General features: G+C 42.7%; 1 protein-coding gene across 1 annotated transcript in view; it reads left to right on the forward strand.

The window, feature by feature from the left end:
- hecw2a (HECT, C2 and WW domain containing E3 ubiquitin protein ligase 2a) overlaps positions 1 to 21,321 on the forward strand; it is a gene marked incomplete at its 5' end in the record, with an annotated part of 31,875 nt that extends 10,554 nt beyond the window's left edge. The window contains 21 exons of the mRNA XM_080479267.1: positions 2,655 to 2,955; positions 3,126 to 3,218; positions 4,198 to 4,348; positions 5,394 to 5,500; positions 5,696 to 5,820; positions 6,326 to 6,511; positions 6,623 to 6,757; positions 8,353 to 8,455; positions 8,608 to 8,704; positions 9,704 to 9,787; positions 10,076 to 10,158; positions 10,512 to 10,632; positions 11,236 to 11,349; positions 11,559 to 11,711; positions 13,130 to 13,228; positions 14,175 to 14,304; positions 14,400 to 14,546; positions 16,487 to 16,601; positions 19,234 to 19,319; positions 19,546 to 19,658; positions 21,029 to 21,321. Coding sequence (XP_080335393.1) covers positions 2,655 to 2,955; positions 3,126 to 3,218; positions 4,198 to 4,348; positions 5,394 to 5,500; positions 5,696 to 5,820; positions 6,326 to 6,511; positions 6,623 to 6,757; positions 8,353 to 8,455; positions 8,608 to 8,704; positions 9,704 to 9,787; positions 10,076 to 10,158; positions 10,512 to 10,632; positions 11,236 to 11,349; positions 11,559 to 11,711; positions 13,130 to 13,228; positions 14,175 to 14,304; positions 14,400 to 14,546; positions 16,487 to 16,601; positions 19,234 to 19,319; positions 19,546 to 19,658; positions 21,029 to 21,140 — 2,655 coding nt within the window. The 3' untranslated portion in view covers positions 21,141 to 21,321. The remainder of the gene's footprint in view (positions 1 to 2,654; positions 2,956 to 3,125; positions 3,219 to 4,197; positions 4,349 to 5,393; positions 5,501 to 5,695; positions 5,821 to 6,325; positions 6,512 to 6,622; positions 6,758 to 8,352; positions 8,456 to 8,607; positions 8,705 to 9,703; positions 9,788 to 10,075; positions 10,159 to 10,511; positions 10,633 to 11,235; positions 11,350 to 11,558; positions 11,712 to 13,129; positions 13,229 to 14,174; positions 14,305 to 14,399; positions 14,547 to 16,486; positions 16,602 to 19,233; positions 19,320 to 19,545; positions 19,659 to 21,028) is intronic.
- Between the last annotated feature and the right edge of the window lie 546 nt (positions 21,322 to 21,867).

Consider the following 21,867-nt stretch of genomic DNA (forward strand, 5'->3'; position numbering starts at 1 on the left):
CCTGCATGCAGTGCCAGATCTTTACAGAATGAGACTAAACTCTGTCCTCCTGGCTGGCAATACCCGCCCCCCTCCCACAGAGATTATCAGAGACGGCGCCCAGGATTTGACAATGGAAACGGTGGACTGGGACACTTGTGGGATCAGTTTGGGCTCGCCGACACAATCACACTGGCTGACTTGTTTAAACAAATGCTGGGTGGACAATGATATTTTGTCCTACACCAATGTGTGCAGGCTGTCGTGGCTGTCTATATTTTACCACACCATACTGAGGCTCCTGTTTGTTGAGTGAAGGAATTAATAACTTGGCAATATCTCTTGTTTCTTCAGACTTCAATCATCTAATCCACTAAACAATATTCAATAGCAAAGATAAGCTGTTTTTTAAGTGAAAGACAAGATTTGGTGAATGTTTAATTGGGACAAATCACAGATTCAACTCTGCTGTCCATCCCACTAATGTTCCTTATAAATATTGCACAGTTAAAAATGAGATACACTGGTGCTATCAAAAAGCATTATTTCAAAACAAAGAAATAGAAAGAAAGAAACACGCATTTCTATAAGTTTGTGCATAGTTTATATTAACAAATGACATTTGTTTCTAGCAAGTAATTTCTAAACATCACTGAAGATTTTTTATACATTTACAGTGAACTTTTTTTTATTGTTGTTAATAAATAAGCCACTGTGTAAAAATAGCAAACATAACTTTATAAATCCTTAAATGCTCTGAGATTTAATCAAATTTGCATTCAAATGAATAAATGTCAATGTACTTCTCTATTTACCTCAGATAAAAAGCAACTAGTTATCTGGGAAAGTTCATGCTAATGTTACTGGCAGTGGGATTTCATCTTGTTAACAGGTGTGCAGGGTTAGATTTGGATTAATGAGACGGTCCTCCTCCAGTAAACAATGGTTTGGTGAACTAGTAACAGCAATTATCTTCACTGGAGAAAACAGCTCTGGATAAAGCTAGACCTGACAGTTGCTCAATAAAGTGGTGATGTTACAGTCATTTGTTTCTTGACATGTTCTTGCAGCACTAATCCTCACCAACACAGTAGTTAGGTTGAGGTCTGTTCTTTCTACAGTGGCAGCAACAAAACAAATTCTTGGATTACCTCTGAAAGATAAGTCACATTAGACTGAGCAGGAAACGTGGTGTTTGAAAGGACCTGATCTGTTAAAGGTTATATAAAAACATAATATTTTATGTGTGCGGAAGCTGATCTAACAAGGGAACCGGCTGAGGATCGTCTCTGACAGCCACACTAAAGACTTGGGGCGTGACTGAGTGTGTATGTTGATGGATTAATATATAGAAATATCATTTATAAAATCTGAGGCATTTTAACAGGTGGCTCACCTCAGCTTCTATTTATTCATTCTAATTTTGTCTTTATTATAAGATATTTTTAAATATTTTTTGTCATTTCTATTTGCTATAACTCATCAATATGTTTCATAAGCGTCCTCAGCTAAGAGGCCCAACTTTATGGTATCACAAGGAGGGCTCACTGATTCATCCGATCACTCCATGTTGAACACATAGACTAAAAATGAAATCTACTCTCTGTAAATGAGGCCCCGAATCCAAACAGGTCAAATAAAAGTGTGTAATCATCCATGACGGAAAACATTACAAACGATAGTCGTTAGCTACATTAGCTCACTGCTAACCTGTGAGCGTGACTCACGGCAATCGGACCAAATAAAAAGGCGGGAAAATGATATGAAGTGACAAGAGAAACAGTGAGTAACTTTCACTGTGTGCAGACAGGTGATATATTTTATTTATATACATAAGTGTGAACTCTTACGTGTTTCTCAAATTTCATTGGTAACATCTTGAAAATTGACGGTTTGTTTTACAGGATATTTATTTTACAACGATAAAGATGTAAATAAAAAAAAAATCATTTAGGAATTAGAAACACTATAATGTTGACATTCAGTTATTACTGAACTCCACTGGTAAATATCACGGCTCCAGTTCAACAGCTCAACTAATTATGATCAGAATGTCACTGGAAGCAGGGAACACACATCAGAGTGTGTTTACTTTGTCACTGATCTATTTACACTGCGACGTATGCATTGTAAGATTGTTTTTGCTGGGGGCGGCTCCTGTCGTTGTTTTATCCTTGACTGGATCCACTCCGCTGTGCCTGAGCGTCATTAACGTCCTCACACTTTGTACCACACCAGCAGTTTCCACTCGGCTTCAGCTGTTTGTGTGGATCTCTTGATTGTAGAAGGCCACAGGACTTTCATTTGAGGACACACTCCTGCAGTGGCTTCCGCTGCACAATCACTCCACTTAACACGGCGGGCTGGTAAACAGTCCTTCTCATGCTCGGTGGAGTTTTTTTTCCTTTTCGTCTGGCCTGTGAAGGCCAGAGCGTGAGTGGGAGCGAGTGATCTGCATCCAATTTGCGACGAATTTATAAACAAATGTTCTGCGTTTTTTGGTTTTTTTCAAGCCGTCACGCCAACGCAGTTTCCATAAAGCTTTGGTTGGTTGCCGTGGTGATGGAGCCGAGGCTGTTAATGTTGTCAGATGCTACAGAGACTGGCTGACCTGGTGTAATTTACTCTGCAGAAGAAACACCATGTCACTGTGTTTCGTTTGGTGTGTTCTGCAGGAGGCAGAGGAGGGAGCAGAGACGGCCATAGATCCAGGGGGAGTGGTCGAGGCTGGAAACCCACCAGCCCACCAGGGCGTGGACGACGAAGGCGGCGGGCAAGTCGTCACCACTGACACTGAGGGAGAGGCTCCGTCGGCAGGTGAACAGGAGGAGGTGGGGGAGTTGAGCGTGAGGAGGCTGAGCCTCCAGGCTGCGGGGGGCGGGGCCGAGGCGCCGGAAGGGGAGGAAGCGAAGCCCCATGAGGAGGCGGGGTCAGCCGATTCGGAGCAAGTTACCACGGAAACAGATGGAGAGGAAGGTACTCGGCTTTGAGCAAATCTGAGACTCTGCCACGGCAGTTTGTTGTCAGACCTCAGTGCCCAGGAGGACGTCTGACTTACTGCGTCAGTCTGTTAATATCTGAACGACACACTCAGATGATGTTCAATCCAAACCCCCCCTGCCTGTTGGATGTGTCTCTGTGCCCAGGTTCTCACGTCAACGGCCATCCCGTCCGCTCGCTTCCCTCTGTTCGCCATGACATCCACAGATACCAGCGCGTCGACGAGCCTCTGCCTCCGAGTGAGTGTGTGTGTGTGTGTCTGCATGCGCCGCTCTGTTGCAATCTAACTGTGTGTTTGTGTTTGTGTGTGTGTGTGTGTGTGTGTGTGTGTGTGTGTGTGTGTGTGTGTGTGTGTGTGTGTGTGTGTGTGTGTGTGTGTGTGTGTGTTCATGCAAGCTGTGCTGAACTTGAACGTGAATGACTGCTCTGAATTCATTGACATACAAGAGTGTGTCCTCCTTGTTCCCAGATGATCGTCTTCATGACATCAACTTTGGCTTCATATTGTATATAGGGCCACAATTAGCTTGGTGGTTTTTAATGTTGATGATATTTTCTAGTAAAAATACAATATCACCATGTTGTTCAATGATAAAAATGCCCAAAGCATCAAAAACTTGCAGAACCAAACGTTGAAAAAGGTTCAGGCTTCACACTCTTAGACAGAAAGCTGCATGGTTTTCATAGTAATAGTTTATATAGTGGAACAGTGAGGCTGGTGTCAAATTACGAGCTCATGGATAAATTAGGAATAGTAGCAGGAATCTGAAGTACTATATTTAGCAGACGATAAATCACAGTTTTTTCAGTTGTTTGGCTGCTCATGGGAGGTATATTAAGAAGCGAGTTATATATATGAAAATATAGTGATACATACCATCTGGGGCCACTAGATGTCACTGTATGACAACAGAAAGCTGCTACAGCACCCCTAAACACCTCTGTTACTGCAGTATTTGACTGACAGAGCAAGGAAATTAAAAATCTCCTGAAGTAAGACATACATTTTTCCCTGAGTACTCAAACCTCATCCCACAGTTTAAATAGATGCATCTTAATTTAACTGTTTTCTCTCATTTGGCTGTTTGAATATGTGTGAGCAGTATTGGGTTTGACTAGAGTGGATGTAGGACTGGGTATGTCGTAATTTGTTGTTGACTCTGGGGAATGTTCATGTTCATGCTCTCCAGCGGTTAAACATTGTTGTCTGCCTCTCAGACTGGGAGGCTCGGATCGACAGCCATGGCAGGATCTTCTTTGTGGATCACGTGAACAGGACGACCACGTGGCAGCGTCCCACCGGCCCCCCGGCCCCCCAGGGCCTGACCCGCTCCAACTCCATTCAGCAGATGGAGCAGCTCAACCGCAGGTGACAAGACCAGGGCGTGCATGTGTCGAGGGGTACTGCCCCTGTATGTATGTATGTATGTATGTATGTTTGTATGTATGTATGTATGTATGTATGTATGTTTGTATGTATGTATGTATGTATGTATGTATGTATGTATGTATGTATGTATGTATGTATGTATGTATGTATGTATGTATGTATGTATGTATGTATTTTACCAACTTTTCACAAAAACTACTCACCTGATTTGAATGGAATTTTCAGGGCTGATCTGTCAGCGTTCAAGGACCAATCAGTTAGATTTTGAGATGTCAACGGCTCACCGTTTTCGAATAATTTTTTTTTTAAAAAGCCGTGAAAAAATGTCCCTTTCATCTCATCACACTAAATTTTGTTTGAAATTTTCTAGTAATAATGGCACGAATACTTGCAGCCTTTCCATAACCTGGTAGCTGAGGCGTTTCCATAGCGACAAGCCACGTTTCACACAATGATGTACCTGCCCGAGCTATCTAGTTAGCGATATGAGCTAACAGCTATCATGCTCGCGATGCTAACTCGATTTCACAAACAAATGTTGCGTTGACGAAGGAAGTTATGCGCTCTACCGAGTGCCGGTTGTAGTTTATCTATTTGTTAAAGAAATCTTGTTTTTGTCTCATAAAGAATGATGTGTGATTTCCTTTTCAAGGATGAGCTGTGTCAGCACTTTTGGAACCTCTGTGCTACTTTTTGTAACCTTGAGAGTCTACGGTGCAGGAAACACGTGGCTCTTTCTCAAAACAATTCAGCCTTTAAGAAGTCCGGCTTCATAGTTAGACAAACTCCCGGACAATCAAGCAAAGGTTGTACTGTGACTTTGTCTCTTCTTGCAAGAATAATGTAATAAAATTGTCTTCAACTTTTTAAATCGCTCTCATTCTGTCTCCCTGAGGTTTTCATGAGCAAATTCTCCTGACACTATTTATCTTATTCTCTTTGCCTATTTTTGAGCTTTCTGTGTACTTTTATTTTATTTTAAAGAAAACCACTCAACGGCTGACACTTTGACTTGTGATCACAGATACCAGAGCATCAGGAGGACCATAACCAACAGTGACCGGACAGAGGAGAGCCCTGTAGACCTGCTTCCCGAACCAGACGGTGAACTGCTGCCCCACTCCATTTCTGGTTAGTGACAAGTTTGAATCAGAATAGTTTTGTACATAAATTATTTTTTTTTTTTTTTTTAAAAACACCTGTGACGCTTTATAAACTGAACCGGTGTCCCGAAGCGCTCGAGCTTTACGTCAGGGAACAGACAGGCTGATGCTTTCATGACCCGACTGTTAATTCCTCAAAGTTTCTTTCTCTTTCTGTTTGCAGAATACAGACGAGAGAGCGCCGTGGCTCACTCCAGCGGTCGCTCGCGCCTCTCCCTGCTGCTGCAGTCGCCCAGCGCCAAGTTCCTGTGCAGTCCCGACTTCTTCACCGTGCTGCATTCAAACCCCGTCAGTACAAACTGAGTTACCCTCTCAAATGGCTCCTCGCTGTTGTTTCTAGGGTACCAGTGGTGCAGCGACCGACTCTTGCTCTCTTGTTTGGATCAAACAGTTGATAGAATAACTGAAAAATTACCAAATGAACGTGTGATTCACAGTAATTAGCAGCTACATTAATGAGCCATAACATTATGACCTCTCTTTTCTCCATGCACTATTGAGGTATGAACTCCACGAGACCACTGATGGTGCCCTGTTGATTTTGGAATCAAGAGGTTAGCAGCAGATAGATTATGTCCTTGTTTTTAAAAGATGAGGTTAATTGTGGCCCATGTGCATCGGACTGCTTTAGACAAACACCCTACAAAATGTGTTCAAACTCAGTCGATCCACTTCACCGGTCATAATGTTAAGGCTGATTGCCGTGCAGTCAGGTTTTGCGTGCTCTGCTGATCTAGACTCACTTCATAATAACGTGAGTATTTGTCGATGTCGCCCGTCTCCATGCTCTCAGAGTGCCTACCGCATGTTTACGAGCAACACCTGCCTGAAGCACATGATCAGCAAGGTGCGCCGAGACGCTCACTACTTCGAGCGCTACCAGCACAACCGTGACCTCGTCACCTTCCTCAACATGTTCTCCAACAAGCAGCTGGAGCTTCCCCGCGGCTGGGAGATGAAGCACGATCACACCGGGAAGGTTTGCTTGTTGCTCACGTTGACCCTTCATCTCAATCGTCTCAGCAGTTTCGCTCTAATTCGGTTTCCGCCATGAATCTCCAACCATCTTAATGTGTGTCTTGATCCCCAGCCCTTCTTCGTCGACCACAACTGTCGCTCCACGACCTTCATCGACCCCCGGCTGCCCCTCCAGAGCTCCCGCTCCACCGGGCTGCTGGCCCACCGCCAGCACCTGAGCCGCCAGCGCAGCCACAGCGCCGGGGAGGTGAGAGGACCCGTCACTGCAGCACTCATCACCTGGAGTCAACCCCACACACACACACACACACACACACACACACACACACACACACACACACTGCAGCGATCACACTGGCCTCTCTGAGGGGGGAAAACGCTTAGTGAGCTCCTGAACTATGAGCACAGCCGGAGTTTGTGCAGAAAAAGCCACTGCAGCTCTCCGTCACTCCTCAATCCTGCTGCAGAGACTCGACACCTCCCAGGAGCAACCACGCTTCGCATTTTATATTTTTATGTCAAATAACGACACAGCTCATTAGTCACTATCATAAAAGATTTCACTCACCTTTATGAATCCATTATTCCGTCAGCTAAAATGATTTTTTTTCTTTTTTGAGGAGTTATAATTTCTCAACCTCCAAACTACTCTGCCCGCAAACAACCAGAAGATATTCATTAGAATAGAAACGCATTAAAGAGACACATATTTTTAATACATCAAAATTCAGGATAAAGTCAAAGGAAAAGATTTTTGAAAAAAAATTATGAATCAATAAATTACATTTAAAACCATGAAAAAAAAAAAGTAAAATGCTTATTCAAAAAAGAAGAATAAAATTGAGATCATATATTATTCATGAAATGATAATGTCTGAGTATATTAGGTTAAATCAGATTAAAATAATGTAAAAATAATTACATGACAATGTTATGTCCTTTAATATATCAATATAGTAAATAGTAGCTGGAATAGTAAATTGTAATAGTGGTGGTGGTGATAATATTAACAAAAGAAGAGTAATGAAACGTATATAAGAGCGCCACATAAAGTAAGATTATTCTTTTGTGCACCTTTTTCTTTTCAAACGTGTAAAATGTGAAAAAATAAACATAATAATTTAAAAGGAAGAAAACATCTGCACACATCAGAAAATAATTGCTGATATACATCAAATCAAATCAAACTTTATACATGTAGTACTTTTCACACAGATGTAGCACAAAGTCCTTTGCATGCTTTAAAAACAAGAGGATGCATACTCGCACTAGTCTATATGTTATTATCAGTTTCACCCCAAGACGGTAATTTATTTAATAACATATTGACTGTTGACATCTGAGTCACACTTTAAGGTGACAAATGTGTTTTGAATGTGTGTATTACAGTTAACTGAGTTTTAACAGGAAGCTACTTTACTCATTCACAAAGAAAACTCCTGGACAAAAGAATTGGGAGAAAACCTGCATTTAACCCTTCACAGGGAAATGGAGAACGTAACACTCATTGTTAGAGAATCTCATAACCTACTTTTTCAGTTTAAAGAGCCTCTAAATTCTCGCTGGATGTCTTCAGAAAGCTTTCACAGTCCTGTTGTTTTATTTGAATCACCCCATGGTCCCCATGTTCTGCCTAACAATTAGTTTTTACCAGAAAAGTGATGAGTTCAGATTGAAGATGATTAAACACTAGAAAATAAAAGAGAAATATTTACCAATATTTCATAGCATTTTTTTGAAATTTTTCTTCCATGTGATTTTGCGATGTCGTCGTTGTCGGGCAGGTGAGTCGGTGTCAGAACTAGGATGCGACCTGAACTGTAGTTCTTCCTTTTGTCACAGGTAGTAGACGACTCCCGCCAGGCCAACCCGCCCGTCATGCCCCGCCCCTCCAGCACCTTCAGCGGCTCCAGCCGGAGTCAGTACCACGACGTGGTGCCCGTCGGTACGTGTGGAGACATTATTTCAAAAAACTCCAAACACGCGGATCTAATTTTATCACTCTTTCTCTCTCTCTCTCTCTCTCTCTCTCTCTCTCTCTCTCTCTCTCTCTCTCTCTCTCTCGCTCTCTCTCCCTCTCTCTCTCCCTCCCTCCAGCCTACAATGACAAGATAGTGGCGTTTCTACGGCAACCCAACATCTTCGAGATACTGCAGGAAAGGCAGCCTGAGCTCGCCAGGAACCACTCGCTCAAGTACGATCAGTCTCCATCATCATCATCATCATCATCATCATCAGCTAGAACATACAGTACACACAGTTAAACATTAAATCTGTTTTGCGAAGGTTTGTGAAACATAAGGCCTGTGGGCCAAAATTGACCCGAAAGAGGCTGTAATCCGGCAAAATGTAAAAACCCGAAAGAAAACATTGTTGTTTTTTTTTTTAACAAATTTCTTAAGCATAGCAGAAACAACGCAACACTGAGCCCGGAGCCGAGATATCGGTGATGCTGCTATGAAAGATAGCAAACTAGCAGTAGCCTCAAAGCCACGCTGTCAGGGTGAGTTTGTAAAAACACCCAGAATGCAACAGCTAGAGATGGGCTGCTTTTATATGGGACATTTCACATTTTGCACCAGAAGGTCTCATTAAAATTGGCTTCATGTTGATGTTGTAGTTATTTTCAATAGTAATTGTTTGGTTTTTAGCAAATTATATACATTTTTATCACATGTACTCTGTGCCACCACAAAGGAAAACTTTATAAGAAACTTTAAAGGTTATTATTAGGGTTGGGACGACTACATAATAGTCGACTACAACTAGTTATTACCGACAAATTTAGTCATTTAATTAGCATGATTTTCTAGAGTTAGGGTTAGTAATTAACAAAAAAAAACCTGTCTAATAAGCATTCAGGTGACGTATGTTTATGGCTTCCATGTTTGTTTTACATAGAGAAGTTAATATATGTATTTCCATTCTGGGCCTGATTTACAATTTATGCCTACTGGCTGAAACAAAATCGATTTATACCGTGTTCTCTTATTGCTTACGCAGTTTCGCATTTTTTGCTCTTTAAATAAATAGAATTTTTGAGCTCCACCGCTTAGATTTGAAGTTTGTTATTAATGACAATCAGAATCAGCCAATAACTAGTTGAATAGTCGACGACTAATGATTTTCATCCGTGTGTGTGTGTGTGTGTGTGGGTGTGTGTGTGTGTGTGTGTGTGTGTGTGTGTGTACAGGGAGAAGGTCCAGTTTATCCGCAGTGAGGGGGTCACTGGGCTGGCTCGGCTCTCGAGCGACGCTGACCTGGTCATGCTGCTGAGGTGAGTCCTGCTCTCCTACTTGACGTCGCCCATCAATCCTTCACATCGGCGCTCGTCCATCACACAATCATTCCAGCCATCAGCGTCATTTACGGTGGCGGTAACCCGCTGAGTCATGCCATGTGATTTCAGTGATGGCGGCCTTTTCTCCGCCAGCCTGGTGATATTTCTGCTTGGTCACGCCTCATGCTTGTGTTTATGCAGACGTTTGAAATGCTGCGCAGCTCCGAGGTGTTTCCTCACTGTTTAATGTGCATTTAAGCCTGACCCGCTCTCTTTTCCCGTCAGTTTGTTTGAGGAGGAGGTGATGTCTTACATACCGCCGTTACTCCACCCAGGTTACTGCATCTCGTCCCCACAGAGCTCCCCTGGTAAGACAACGACTCGCTCTGTGTGCTTAAGTTCAGCTGAAACAGCTTCAATAGCCTGATGTGCTCTGACTTTATTGCAAAGTGTTTTTTGATGATCTTGAGTGTTTTTTCTTTTGTATGTGTCTATATTATTCCTATCATATCAATTAATGCAACACTAAAGGACAATCCAAGTTAAAGTGCTAATTCTCTGATTGCACTCCAATTCCTCATTTATTCTTTTAAATCTCATTTCATTTAAATTTGTTTGCCTGATTTCATGCCTCATCTGTCGACTTCCTGCTTGACTTTTGTTCTACAGTTTTCTCCGCCACCCTTGGTGCCCCTCTGACTCTTCCTCCTCTATATCTCAGGTACGCAGCGAGCTAATGCCCGAGCTCCGGCTCCATATAAGAGAGATTTTGAGGCCAAGCTGAGGAACTTCTACCGAAAGCTGGAGACGAAGGGCTACGGACAGGGACCGGGGAAAGTCAAGTATGTTCAAAGACCAAATAAAGCCGACGATATGAACCCGAGCTATTCAGAAATTATATCATATTATGACACCTTCCTTCATTAAACACACAATGTTTTATCTTATTTTATTTCTGTCTCCGTCAGTTAGAATCATCCGACCGCTGTAAAACCCTCACCAGAAAACCAAATGAGAATTAATCTGCTGCTGAAAATAATCCTCATCAAATGAACTATTTCCTCCCAGTTGATTAATATTTGCATGCAGCTTCAGTGTCCAACTGCTCAAAGGAAATGACTGAGCCTCGTTAATTATTCACATCTTCATTATGAATGAACAGGCTCGGGGGCTGAGAGCCACACCGAGATTAGGACGGAAGAGAGATGGACTCTCGCGTTAAAGGTTTCTGTCTTTTTATAGGACCTGCTCATGTCAGTCGCCTCCTTTAAAATTCAACTATATAATCGATCATGAACGGACCTGTCCTCTGTGAGAAGTTCTCTCTGAAAAGTTAGCTCATCCTGTCTTCTGATGGCCGTCCCGGTCTTGGAGTATCAGGAATACTTTCATCCCGTCTGACCTGGACTCAGCATGTTCTTTCCTGTTCTTTCACCCCCCCCCAGGCTCATCATACGCAGAGACCACCTGCTGGAGGACGCTTTTAACCAGATCATGTGCTACTCTCGCAAAGACCTGCAGAGGAGTAAACTCTACGTCAGCTTTGTAGGCGAGGACGGGTGAGTGAACCTCAGTGTCCATAACATCGTGACACTGAGTATCTCTGGAGGTGTTGTGTTTATACGACGGCAGAGCTTGGAGCCACTGATGATAACAACTTTTTGAAAATGGCTTGGAAGATTGGAAGTGTCTCTTCTAGCCTTAAAGTTTGAAATAGGTTCTGCGTATCACGTCCGAACTTGTGTTTCTTGGCGTGTGTTTGTTGCAGGCTGGACTACAGCGGTCCGTCCAGGGAGTTTTTCTTCCTGGTGTCCAGAGAGCTGTTCAACCCGTACTACGGTCTGTTTGAGTACTCGGCCAACGACACGTACACCGTCCAGATCAGCCCCATGTCGGCCTTTGTGGACAACCACCATGAATGGTGAGCGAGAGAGAGTGTGTTCTGTGCTCCTGTTGGCCAGAAAGCGTGAACTCTCGGTGCAGCGTGCTGGTCCCAAAAGGGAAGCAATTCGCAGGGTGTGGAAATTTTGGTCAAGAATCTTTGGCTCGCGAGTCGGGGAGAAGACGGGAAAAATAATAACAATAACAAGCCCCCGGGCGTTTGTTCGTCACCCCAGACAGAACTGCAGACGGTTATTAGAGTGAAGTGGACGCCGTGTTTGTGATTTTAGGATGTGAGGACGGACGGGATGCGGAGGGAGCAGTGATGGAGCTCCGCGGCTCCTCATCCTCCCTGCCGTCTGGGCTCGGCACTACAAAGCGCTCTCGCTCAGCACTCTGCTCTCAGACTAAATCTTCAGGATTCACTTTTCTTGTCATTTATCATGCCGCCGTCTGCTGTCTCCTCAGTTGGAAGGAAAACTTCCAGCCAGGCCCAGATTTTACGACACGCAAATTCAAACTGGCATCCTCAACATCTGAACGCTCAGAGAAACACTTTAAAATTAGCTCATGCTGAAATAATGTTTTAATAGCATCTCAGTATGTTCATACTCAGCAGGTATCAGAGACATACAATGACAATTCTGACTTTCATGTGAATAGTTTTGTTGATGAAAACATGCATGTTGAAAGTCTCGTTGTTTAGAAACTAAAGACTTTAGTCCACATCTGTGAAGAAAAACATTTCTGAGTTATTTATGGGTAATTAATCTTTTATTTTAATTATACAGCCAAACTGAGATCAAACTGCCGCGCTAATGGGCAGGAACCTCGGCTAGTCATCCTCATCTGCATGTGTTTTAGGCTGTTGGGAGGATTTGAGATTTTTCCTTTAGAAAACCACATCAAACATCCACATTCTACACAGAAAGACTCAATCTGGACTCAAACACAGGGAATGTTTCTCAGAGGCAAGAGTAACCCGCCGTGTGGACCTGGCCATGAAACAGTTAAAACGTTTAAAGCAGCCATACTTTAAAAGCTAATGTGATTATAGGCTAAGAATTAGCGATTGCACCTTCCTCTGCAGTGATCTTATTATTCTGGATAGATTCACTCAGTTTGATCAGAGAAGATGGATCCATGGAGGATGAGCTGTTAGTGACTGAATCTTCCTCCTTAGCCTTCATCTCAACAGTTTCCGATCATCATTTTCTCTTGTCTGTGTATTTCCATTCTCAAACGATGATGCATTTTACTAACTGGTATCCATCAAAACGCTACACTTTTGTATTTAATTACTATGCGATATCTGCTTTATTCTCATTTTGTTGTTCTGATATAAGAGGACATGCCAATTCCAGGCTAATAAAAATGACCTGCAGGTGAAGTGACGACGTTCTAATTCCAACCTTTAAGCATGATGACAACACTTTGTATTTTCCACACCGTCTCCAGGTTTCGCTTCAGCGGGCGCATCTTGGGGCTGGCGCTGGTTCATCAGTACCTGCTGGATGCCTTTTTCACCCGACCTTTTTACAAGGGGCTCCTTCGGATGTAAGTCCTCCTCTCCGCCTGATTTCTCCTCGTGCCCCAGCAGCGTTTCCACTCACATCCCCCTCGCCAACAGAAAGAAACCTCGCTGTTCCTGTCAGATCCTCTCTGTCAGCAGCTGGCTGTGTTTCCTATCTGTGCGAGCAGCGCCGTTATTAAGACCCGTGTCCAAGCAGAAGCCTGAATTGTCTGCACTAAGGACACACATTTAGTCAGGAATTAGGGCTTTTTAACATTTTTAGCAACAGGGACACTTTTTTGTTCATCATTTCTGTTGAGACAAGCACATTTATGAAAGAAAAACACTTATTTTGACATTTAACCACAATAAAACAGATGTAATTATTACACCTTGAAATTGATGACCCATGAAGTGACACAAAGCATAAATATGATTGTACTTTTAAACACTATAGTACTTGGGTTTTTATGCTCTGGGACTATCCAGATTTCACTTTTTATGCCAAATGTATAAAATTGCATGCCAATAATCTATAGTTTTTCTTCAAGAATGAGTGTATCAAAAGCTTCATTAATAATAAGATTAATTCTTCCTGCTCTGAAGCATTTAGAGTAATGATTTACAGTAAATGTAACATTTAATACAAATATTAAATATAAAGAAATAAACAGTGAATACAATGCGTCTAAAGAGAAGGTCTTATGGCTAAAGGAGGTTCTAAAGGAAACATTGAGCCTCCTTTCCTTAGCTTGTAGAGAATTCTAACGCTCCTTATCATGGCCGCCACTTAAACACTTCCAGGGTTCAGGAGAAGTTGATAGGAAAGGAGATAGGAGGGACTGTTAGGAGATAGGAGCGACTTTTAGGAGATAGGAGGGACTTTTAGGAGATAGGAGGGACTTTTAGGAAATAGGAGGGACTATTAGGATGCAGCCATGGTTTACAGAGTCAGACAGCACATGACTGACCCCTCTGTGACCTCTGCAGCCCCTGTGACCTGAGCGATCTGGAGTTCCTAGACGAGGAGTTTCACCAGAGCCTGCAGTGGATGAAGGACAATGACATCGAGGACATGCTGGACCTGACCTTCACTGTGAACGAGGAGGTGTTTGGACAGGTGCGGGACCACCCCCCCCCCCCCTCACTTTGAGGTCTTTTAAAGGGTTAAAGGTCAGCGTGCATAATGCAAAGCGTCTGCTTGTGACTCTGCAGATCACGGAGCGGGAGCTGAAGCCTGGCGGGGCCGGGATCCCCGTGTCCGAGAAGAACAAGAAGGAGTACATCGAGCGGATGGTCAAGTGGCGTATCGAGAGAGGAGTGGCCCAGCAGACGGAGAGCCTGGTCCGAGGCTTCTATGAGGTACAACACACACAAAAAAAACAAAAACAAACGTGTCGGGAATTAACAACATAAAGCAAACAGTCTGGCAGGTCAGAGCTTTTGTCTGGGAGGAGGTTCAGTCATCCCAATCAAGTTCAAACTTGTAAAGGTAAATAAAGCTGCTTATGTCACGAGGGAACGATTGTTTACCTTCATTATCCAATCAGAAATGAAGAGCTCTTATTTGATCTTCAAGGGATTGTAACACTGATTGTGAAACAAGAGGTCAGGGGTTCAGTCCTGAGAGGGGGCGTGACCAGTGTTGAAGGATGAGTATTGTTACCACACAGAGGTGGAGCTCAGGTCTGAGCCCGGCTGTTTCCTCCCACAAGTCAAAAATATGCATTTGAGGTGAATCAAAGAAGCCAAATTTAGCCAATGAAAATCTGAAAAGCGTCTTTAAATAGCCACCATGAAGAGAAAGAATGATTAAAGCTGACAGAAGTCTCCCTGAGGTCCTCTGGGGGGGTTGAACGACTGTAAGCCGTCAGTAACACGACTTCCTTCTTTACACTCCATCATATCTTCAACAGAATAGTTCGATCGATGCCAGTGACTCAGCGCGGCTGCGTCATCACAATATGTTTTGTTTTTTTGCACGAGGTCAAACTAAGACTGACCTGTGGCATTTTGCAGTGGTGGGTGATGATATTTAGAGCGTTCAATTCGTGTCACAATAGATTCCTGTTAAAAAGGCCACCAACACTTGTGATCAAGCCAAAAGGGCAGATGAGCTCATGCTGACCAAAGAGGCCAGTGGCGGTGCTCAGTGCCTGGAATAGGTTTGATGTGAGGCCACGACCCCTGTGTGTTGAGTTTTCATGGTCTACATGTGCCTGCATAGGTTCTCTTGAGATTATATGCAAGGTTAACTGGAGGCTTGAATCTACATGAGGGTGTGAATGTGTCTGTCACTATATGATGGGCTGTCGACTCTCACAGGATGAAATCTCACATTTCCCCTATGTGAGATGGATGGATGGATGGATGGATGGACTTTAAAGTTGCCATGTCTTGGGCTATCTGTCCAAGCAGCTAAACATTTTCCCCAGCAAACTCCACGACTCAGGATCCTCAGGTGCATGAAATTTATTTGGGTACTTAATAGTTGGGAATCTAGAAAAACAATACAAACCAAACACTGTTTTACTGTCTCAAAACAAACAAAACTGAATTCCAGAAGTCTATAAAGAAATCCATTGTACTCACAGAAACTGCCTTTGCATGGGAGAAGGACAACAAAAAGAGCTGGAGACCGATCCAAACAACATTTGCACCAGACACATGGCAGAGGCACACTTCCTGTTTTTATAGCGTCACTTCCTGTATTTATAGCGTCGCTTCCGAGTTGCACAGCCACTTACGGTTTTCGAAGCGCAACTTCCGGTATTTATAGGGTCACTTCCGGGTTGCACAATCCCTTCCTGGGAGGCGTGAGTGCTCCATATATACACAAAAAAAAAAACCTCTCTCCCAAAATGTAAACCTTGGTGAGAACACAACATGCCATATTCCCACTTTATTTGCAGTAAATGTGTGCACACTCTCAAAACACAGCTAAACTTGAGTGTGTACTCTCGGAAATATCAGTGACAGATGGTTTTAGCGCACCACTGTCACATACAATATTCTGCGGGAGCGTGTCGGAGTAAACCCAAGGGCAGTTCTCTAATCTGTGGTTTTCATTTTGATGGACGTTTCTGTTGAAGACTGTCGGTGTGTCTGCGCTCTGGATTACCCCAGACGACCACAACTACTGTATGTGGGCGTCCTGGGATACGGTGCATGTTTATCTGACTCGTGTGTGTGTGTGTGTGTGTGTGTGTGTGTGTGTGTGTGTGTGTGTGTGTGTGTGTGTGTGTGTGTGTGTGTGTGTGTGTGTGTGTGTGTGTGTGTGTGTGTGTGTGTTCCATGGTCAGGTGGTGGACGTGCGGCTGGTGTCGGTGTTTGATGCCAGGGAGCTGGAGCTGGTGATTGCGGGCACGGCAGAGATCGACCTGGCCGACTGGAGGAACAACACGGAGTACCGAGGAGGTAAGTGGAGCTGGAGGGCAGCAGGCGGACTCAGAGCCCCGATCAGGTCTCAGATCTCGGGGTTTTTTTTTGTGAGACGGTGGCGGCGACGTGAGGAAACCCAGCTGAGCGCAAACGTGACCGCCGATTTCCTCTTCTTCTGTGTTTCATTTACATAAATCTGGGGGATGCCTCGACTGACGCATGTAGAGCGACAATTTGATGATAACAGACACAGAAGAAATCTATCAAGCTGCTTTTCACACAATTAAATAATAATGAAAAAATGAATTAAAAAATAAACACTGATGCCAGAAATCACAAGAGAAATAATCAACCAGGCTCCTGAAAACAAGATAAAAAATGTCAACTGGCGAAATTTAATACTGAGTGAATTACAAATGAATAAATGAAAGAGAAAAGACATAAACATAATATAACACAATGACGTCTAAAGTGACTTGCTGATGGTCAAATTGTAAACATTTCTCAGAAAATATATATTCTATAACAAATCATTTTCAGTAATCGTTGTTTTGGTTTTCTAAAAATACCAACATTTTCCTCGTTTATACTCTGCGCCACCATAAAGGCAAACTTTGAATTTAAAGGTTATTATTTTACCGGCCCAGTCAAGAAGAAATTGTTCTGTATGCGGGTCGCGAACTAAAATGAGTTTGACAAACCTGAGGTCGAGGTATTGCACTGTAGTTTCAGTCCATCGCCGTGTACAAACAGTTCAAATAGTTCCAAAAGGGACAGAAGTTCCTCATCGGCCACCCGTCGTACACACAGGTTGTGTTTCTCCACACAGATTTCATGTGTGTCATTGTTCGTCCTCTCTGGACTTTACTCTTCCTCGTGATATTAAGAAGCTTAACCTCCAAACATTAACATTCACAATTTCTTTTCACACAATAAAGCCAAGTTATTGGCTGACAAACCGTGTTTTTCTCCTTCACAAGTCCTCCAGACATCACATTTTAGGAGTGCGGTCATATATCTTCCCACGGGAGCCACTTCTGTAATGAAGAGGAAGCATCTCTAACATTTTGATCTGGGAGTAACGGCTCCAATACGGGTTCTACTTCTTTACCAAGGAGACGACATGAAGCACACTCTCTAAAGTGTGACTGAGGTTAATATTTCCTGATGTTTCTGAAGCAGCAAGGTCCGTTTCTAAGTTTAATTACGTCATTAACATACTCTGTTTACTTCTGTGATGCATGAAACCCACCGTTATACACGGAAGAATCTTTCTGTTATTCATGATAGGAAGGTGCTCAAGGAAGCCAGATGACTGACCATTTCAAAAATGCAAATTGAGGAGTTAAAAATTCATGTTAAAAAGTTCAAATGAGTGTAATGTAAAAGTACAGATGCCTTCAAGCTGGGGTTTTGTTCATAACTTCTTTGCTCTGTTTAAACACAGTACCATACTTTTCAGAGTATTTCTAATTATATTTCTGACCGATATCCTCACCACATTCATTTCCACCGTATTTATCCAGAAAGATCTAAGAAGAACATTCACAGAACATCACTTTTTTTTTCGAAAACACATTTTCTGAAGGACACTAAACCCATGTAAAATCTTTTTAAAGACTTCTAAATTCCAATATAAATATCGTAGCTTTGACAAACCGTGTAATGAACGGAAGCCTGAGACTTTGTATTAGAACTTTAGAACTTGAATAACTTTATTAACAAGTAGCAGCATAATAACAATTGGCAGAAACACAAAAAACAGATATTTAATCACAATTAAATCAGATAAGAAGTCCCGGGAGATGGAATAACATAATCTCTGACAGTGCCACTACAATACATTTGTTTGTTTTATGTTGTCTTAATATGAACCAACACACTGATGAAATTAGACTTATAAAATCAATATTATCTACTATGTATGTAGAAGTATTTACTTTTCATGTGTGTTCACTTTATTCCAGGGGTGTCAAACATAAGGAACCAAAACTGGGTCAAAGTCTAAAATTTACAAAGAAACTTAACTTCTAAAGCCCTTTTTGTATTTTCAGTTGTAATCTACCATTTCATTGCATGTTGCACCATTAGGTATTGTTGAAACTGGCACAATTCAGAAATTCTACTTATTTTTGATTGTGAGTAACTCAACTGAATCTCAACTCTTCAGGTTGTGTTGAATGATTTTGTCGATTTTCATCCATACAAATGTTGAGTTATGCTGAAATCCCTTCTTCAAAATTCCCCACTTTCCCAGTGGGAAGTTTCCAGATTGATGTTGGAACTTTCCAGCTTCTCAGTGGAACGTACCATTCATGCTATTTAATTATTGTAATCCATCTTGCGCGCAGTGATGCAAGTGCCAGCGTCCGGAGCGTTTTATGAGAGATCACATTAAGAGGCTTTTTAAGGGTCGGGCCAATATGGTTGTACAGCCGCCAGCAGCCGGGAGGCAGCAGAAGTCAAACTGACAGTCGGCCATGAGTCAGTGTCGGGCTCTTTTAATAGACGAATCGACTGAGACGCACCAAACTGCTCCGTCCATTAAACATTAACCATTCAAAAATCACAGCGGAGACAGAGCGGGGCCCGAAAGGTGGAGGAGAGACCAGAGGCCTCATTCCTTATTCATCTGACTCATGCACCATCACCGTCTGCCTCCCCTCAGGTTACCATGACAACCACATAGTGATTCGCTGGTTCTGGGCGGCTGTGGAGAGATTCAACAACGAGCAGAGGCTGAGGCTGCTGCAGGTAGGACGCACTCAGGCTGCCCCCTAGTGGACGCTCTCAGTACTAAACCAGCTTCACTGGTTAAGGAGTGAGAAGACGTCCTAAAAGATGTTTGCTTCATTCATAATTTTACCTGCACAATTCCACATTTTGCACGCTCAGATTCAAAAACTAATGTTTCCTTTTGTTTTAATGCTTAAATGATCACTCTTTTTTTTTCTGACCTTTGTGTCCGTCCTCTGTCCAGTTTGTGACGGGCACCTCCAGTATTCCCTACGAGGGTTTCGCCTCTCTCCGGGGCAGCAACGGTCCTCGCAGATTCTGTGTGGAGAAGTGGGGGAAAATCACCTCCTTACCCAGGTACGACCACCATCACATGAACCGAGCATGGAGTTTCATTTGATATATATTTGTTATCCTTTGTGGAAAAACGACATGTTGTCATTATAACTTTGGCTTTATCCTGCATAGTGAGTCCTAACGCTTCATTCAATGGGGCTTTATGTTATCAGTTCATATAAACATTGAATTTAAAGGTGTATTTACTGCTAAACGTTTGAATAAGATCATCACACAGTTTGTTTGTGTCACCTCTGATAATAAGCTTTCTATAGCATGACCAAAGTAGACTTTTAATTGGCCCCTTTTTTTGTTTTTTAAAGGAACTGGGGGGGAAAAAGAATATAAAAAACTATTTACCATTCCCGTCTAAACAAATGTGAGGCAAAGTGGTGTCTTATTCAAATCTGATGCATACTTGGAGGGGGTGCTAAAACAGCTTTCACAAAAAAAACTAAACCAAAATGAGTATGATTTCTAAAAGAAAAAAGTTTAAATATAGATGAAAACCCACAAAACTGCTTAAAAAAGAGACAAAAATGTTTGAAAATGCTAAAAATTCAAATTGTTTAAAAAATTGCTTAAAAATCAGGTTGGAACCGATAAAATCAGTCACAAAAACAGCTGAAAAAGTAATGAAACGTTTACAACCCTGAATTTTATTTGATGCAGTTTACCTTCACATATCAAAACTAGTGTATATGAAACTGTAAGAGCTGTGTCAGCCTCATTTTAAAGGTTAAACGTGTGTTGAGTCTCCAGATAAATGTGATTTGGTGGAAAGTGACTAAAACAGCTCTTTTGTTCATGAAGGTTGCAGACCTTTGATATTGAGCAACCAAAGCAACTCATAGAAGTCGATGGCACGTTCTATTCCTTGGCCTGGTTGATTCTGAACACACAGTGACTCTAACCAGAAGACATTAATTAATCATTATTATTAACGATCATTATATGTTTTATATTTTTGCTATCTTTATATTTCATATTTACTGTCAGCCGTGAATCTGACTGACCGTGGAAAGGCCCCGGGAATCTGCTGAAGCAGTAAAAGTAAACTGTCTAAGTAAAACCCACTCACCCTTCACTTCTCTTTATATACTCATGTAACCTTGGCTTGACTCCGTTACTCCCACCAGGTCAAAAGTAAGAGTTTTGGAAAGTCACACAGGAGGTCAGTTATTGCTAAAAATAAATAAATAAATGAAGGGAAATGAAAGATTTATCTTTGCTCCTTCTACCACGTGGCATTAATTTAGTGCTAAAACTTATAAAGCGTTCATATATCAGGAGAGCCATGCTGCATGTGAGGTACGAGGTCGTCCATTTTTCCTGGAGAGGAATTAATGCAACAGAAACCTCACAACGTTTGGCTGCGCGTGTTTCCACAGGGCTCACACTTGCTTTAATCGCCTGGACCTGCCGCCCTACCCGTCCTTCTCCATGCTCTACGAGAAGCTGGTGACGGCCGTGGAGGAAACCAGCACCTTCGGCTTGGAGTGACCTGAGAGTCCAGCTTCCCACCTGGGGAACCACACAAGAGATAGAAAACTGCATATCCTCCAAAGGCAACTAGACCCCCGTCCCATGGATGACTCAGCTGTTTTTTGGTTTCAATCCCCCCATGACTCGGCCTTGTTCCTAAACTCGGCCTTCCTGCAGCCACGGTGAGAAAGGCGTAGGATCGGACTGAAGAGCTGTACGGCTCGATTTCTTTCTCTCTTTTTTTTGTTTCTCAGTGAGCCACACGTGTGCTTTATCTCTTGGTTACTGGATTTCTAACACCTCCTCTTCCTCCTCCTCCTCCTCCTCCTGTGACCTGCACCTCAAACACAAACTGCTCAAAAATAAGCACCAAACTCCCTTTTGTTTTTTTTTCTTCTCTGGACCTGAAAACTGTGTCCGTCCTGCAAATGGACTGTGTTAGAACCAACTGTATTACCACACACACACACACACACACACACACACACACACACACACACACACACACACACACACACACGACTACACGAATTGATCCAAGACTAAAGAAATCCACTTGTTTTCTCTGTTAAAATGCCTGACTGAGGTGGACAGTGGTTCACAGATCATCAGTGGTGTTCACCTGGCGGCGGTCAGAACTGTTACCGTGGAGCTCCGGAGGTAAGGACGTGTCAGAGAAACACAGTCCCAGAAACACACGCATGCGTACGGTGTCACGCCCTCAACCCCCCCCCACGGTGCAGAC

This window comes from Lipophrys pholis (genome assembly GCF_963383615.2).
Source record: "Lipophrys pholis genome assembly, chromosome: 13".
NCBI lineage: Eukaryota > Metazoa > Chordata > Actinopteri > Blenniiformes > Blenniidae > Lipophrys > Lipophrys pholis.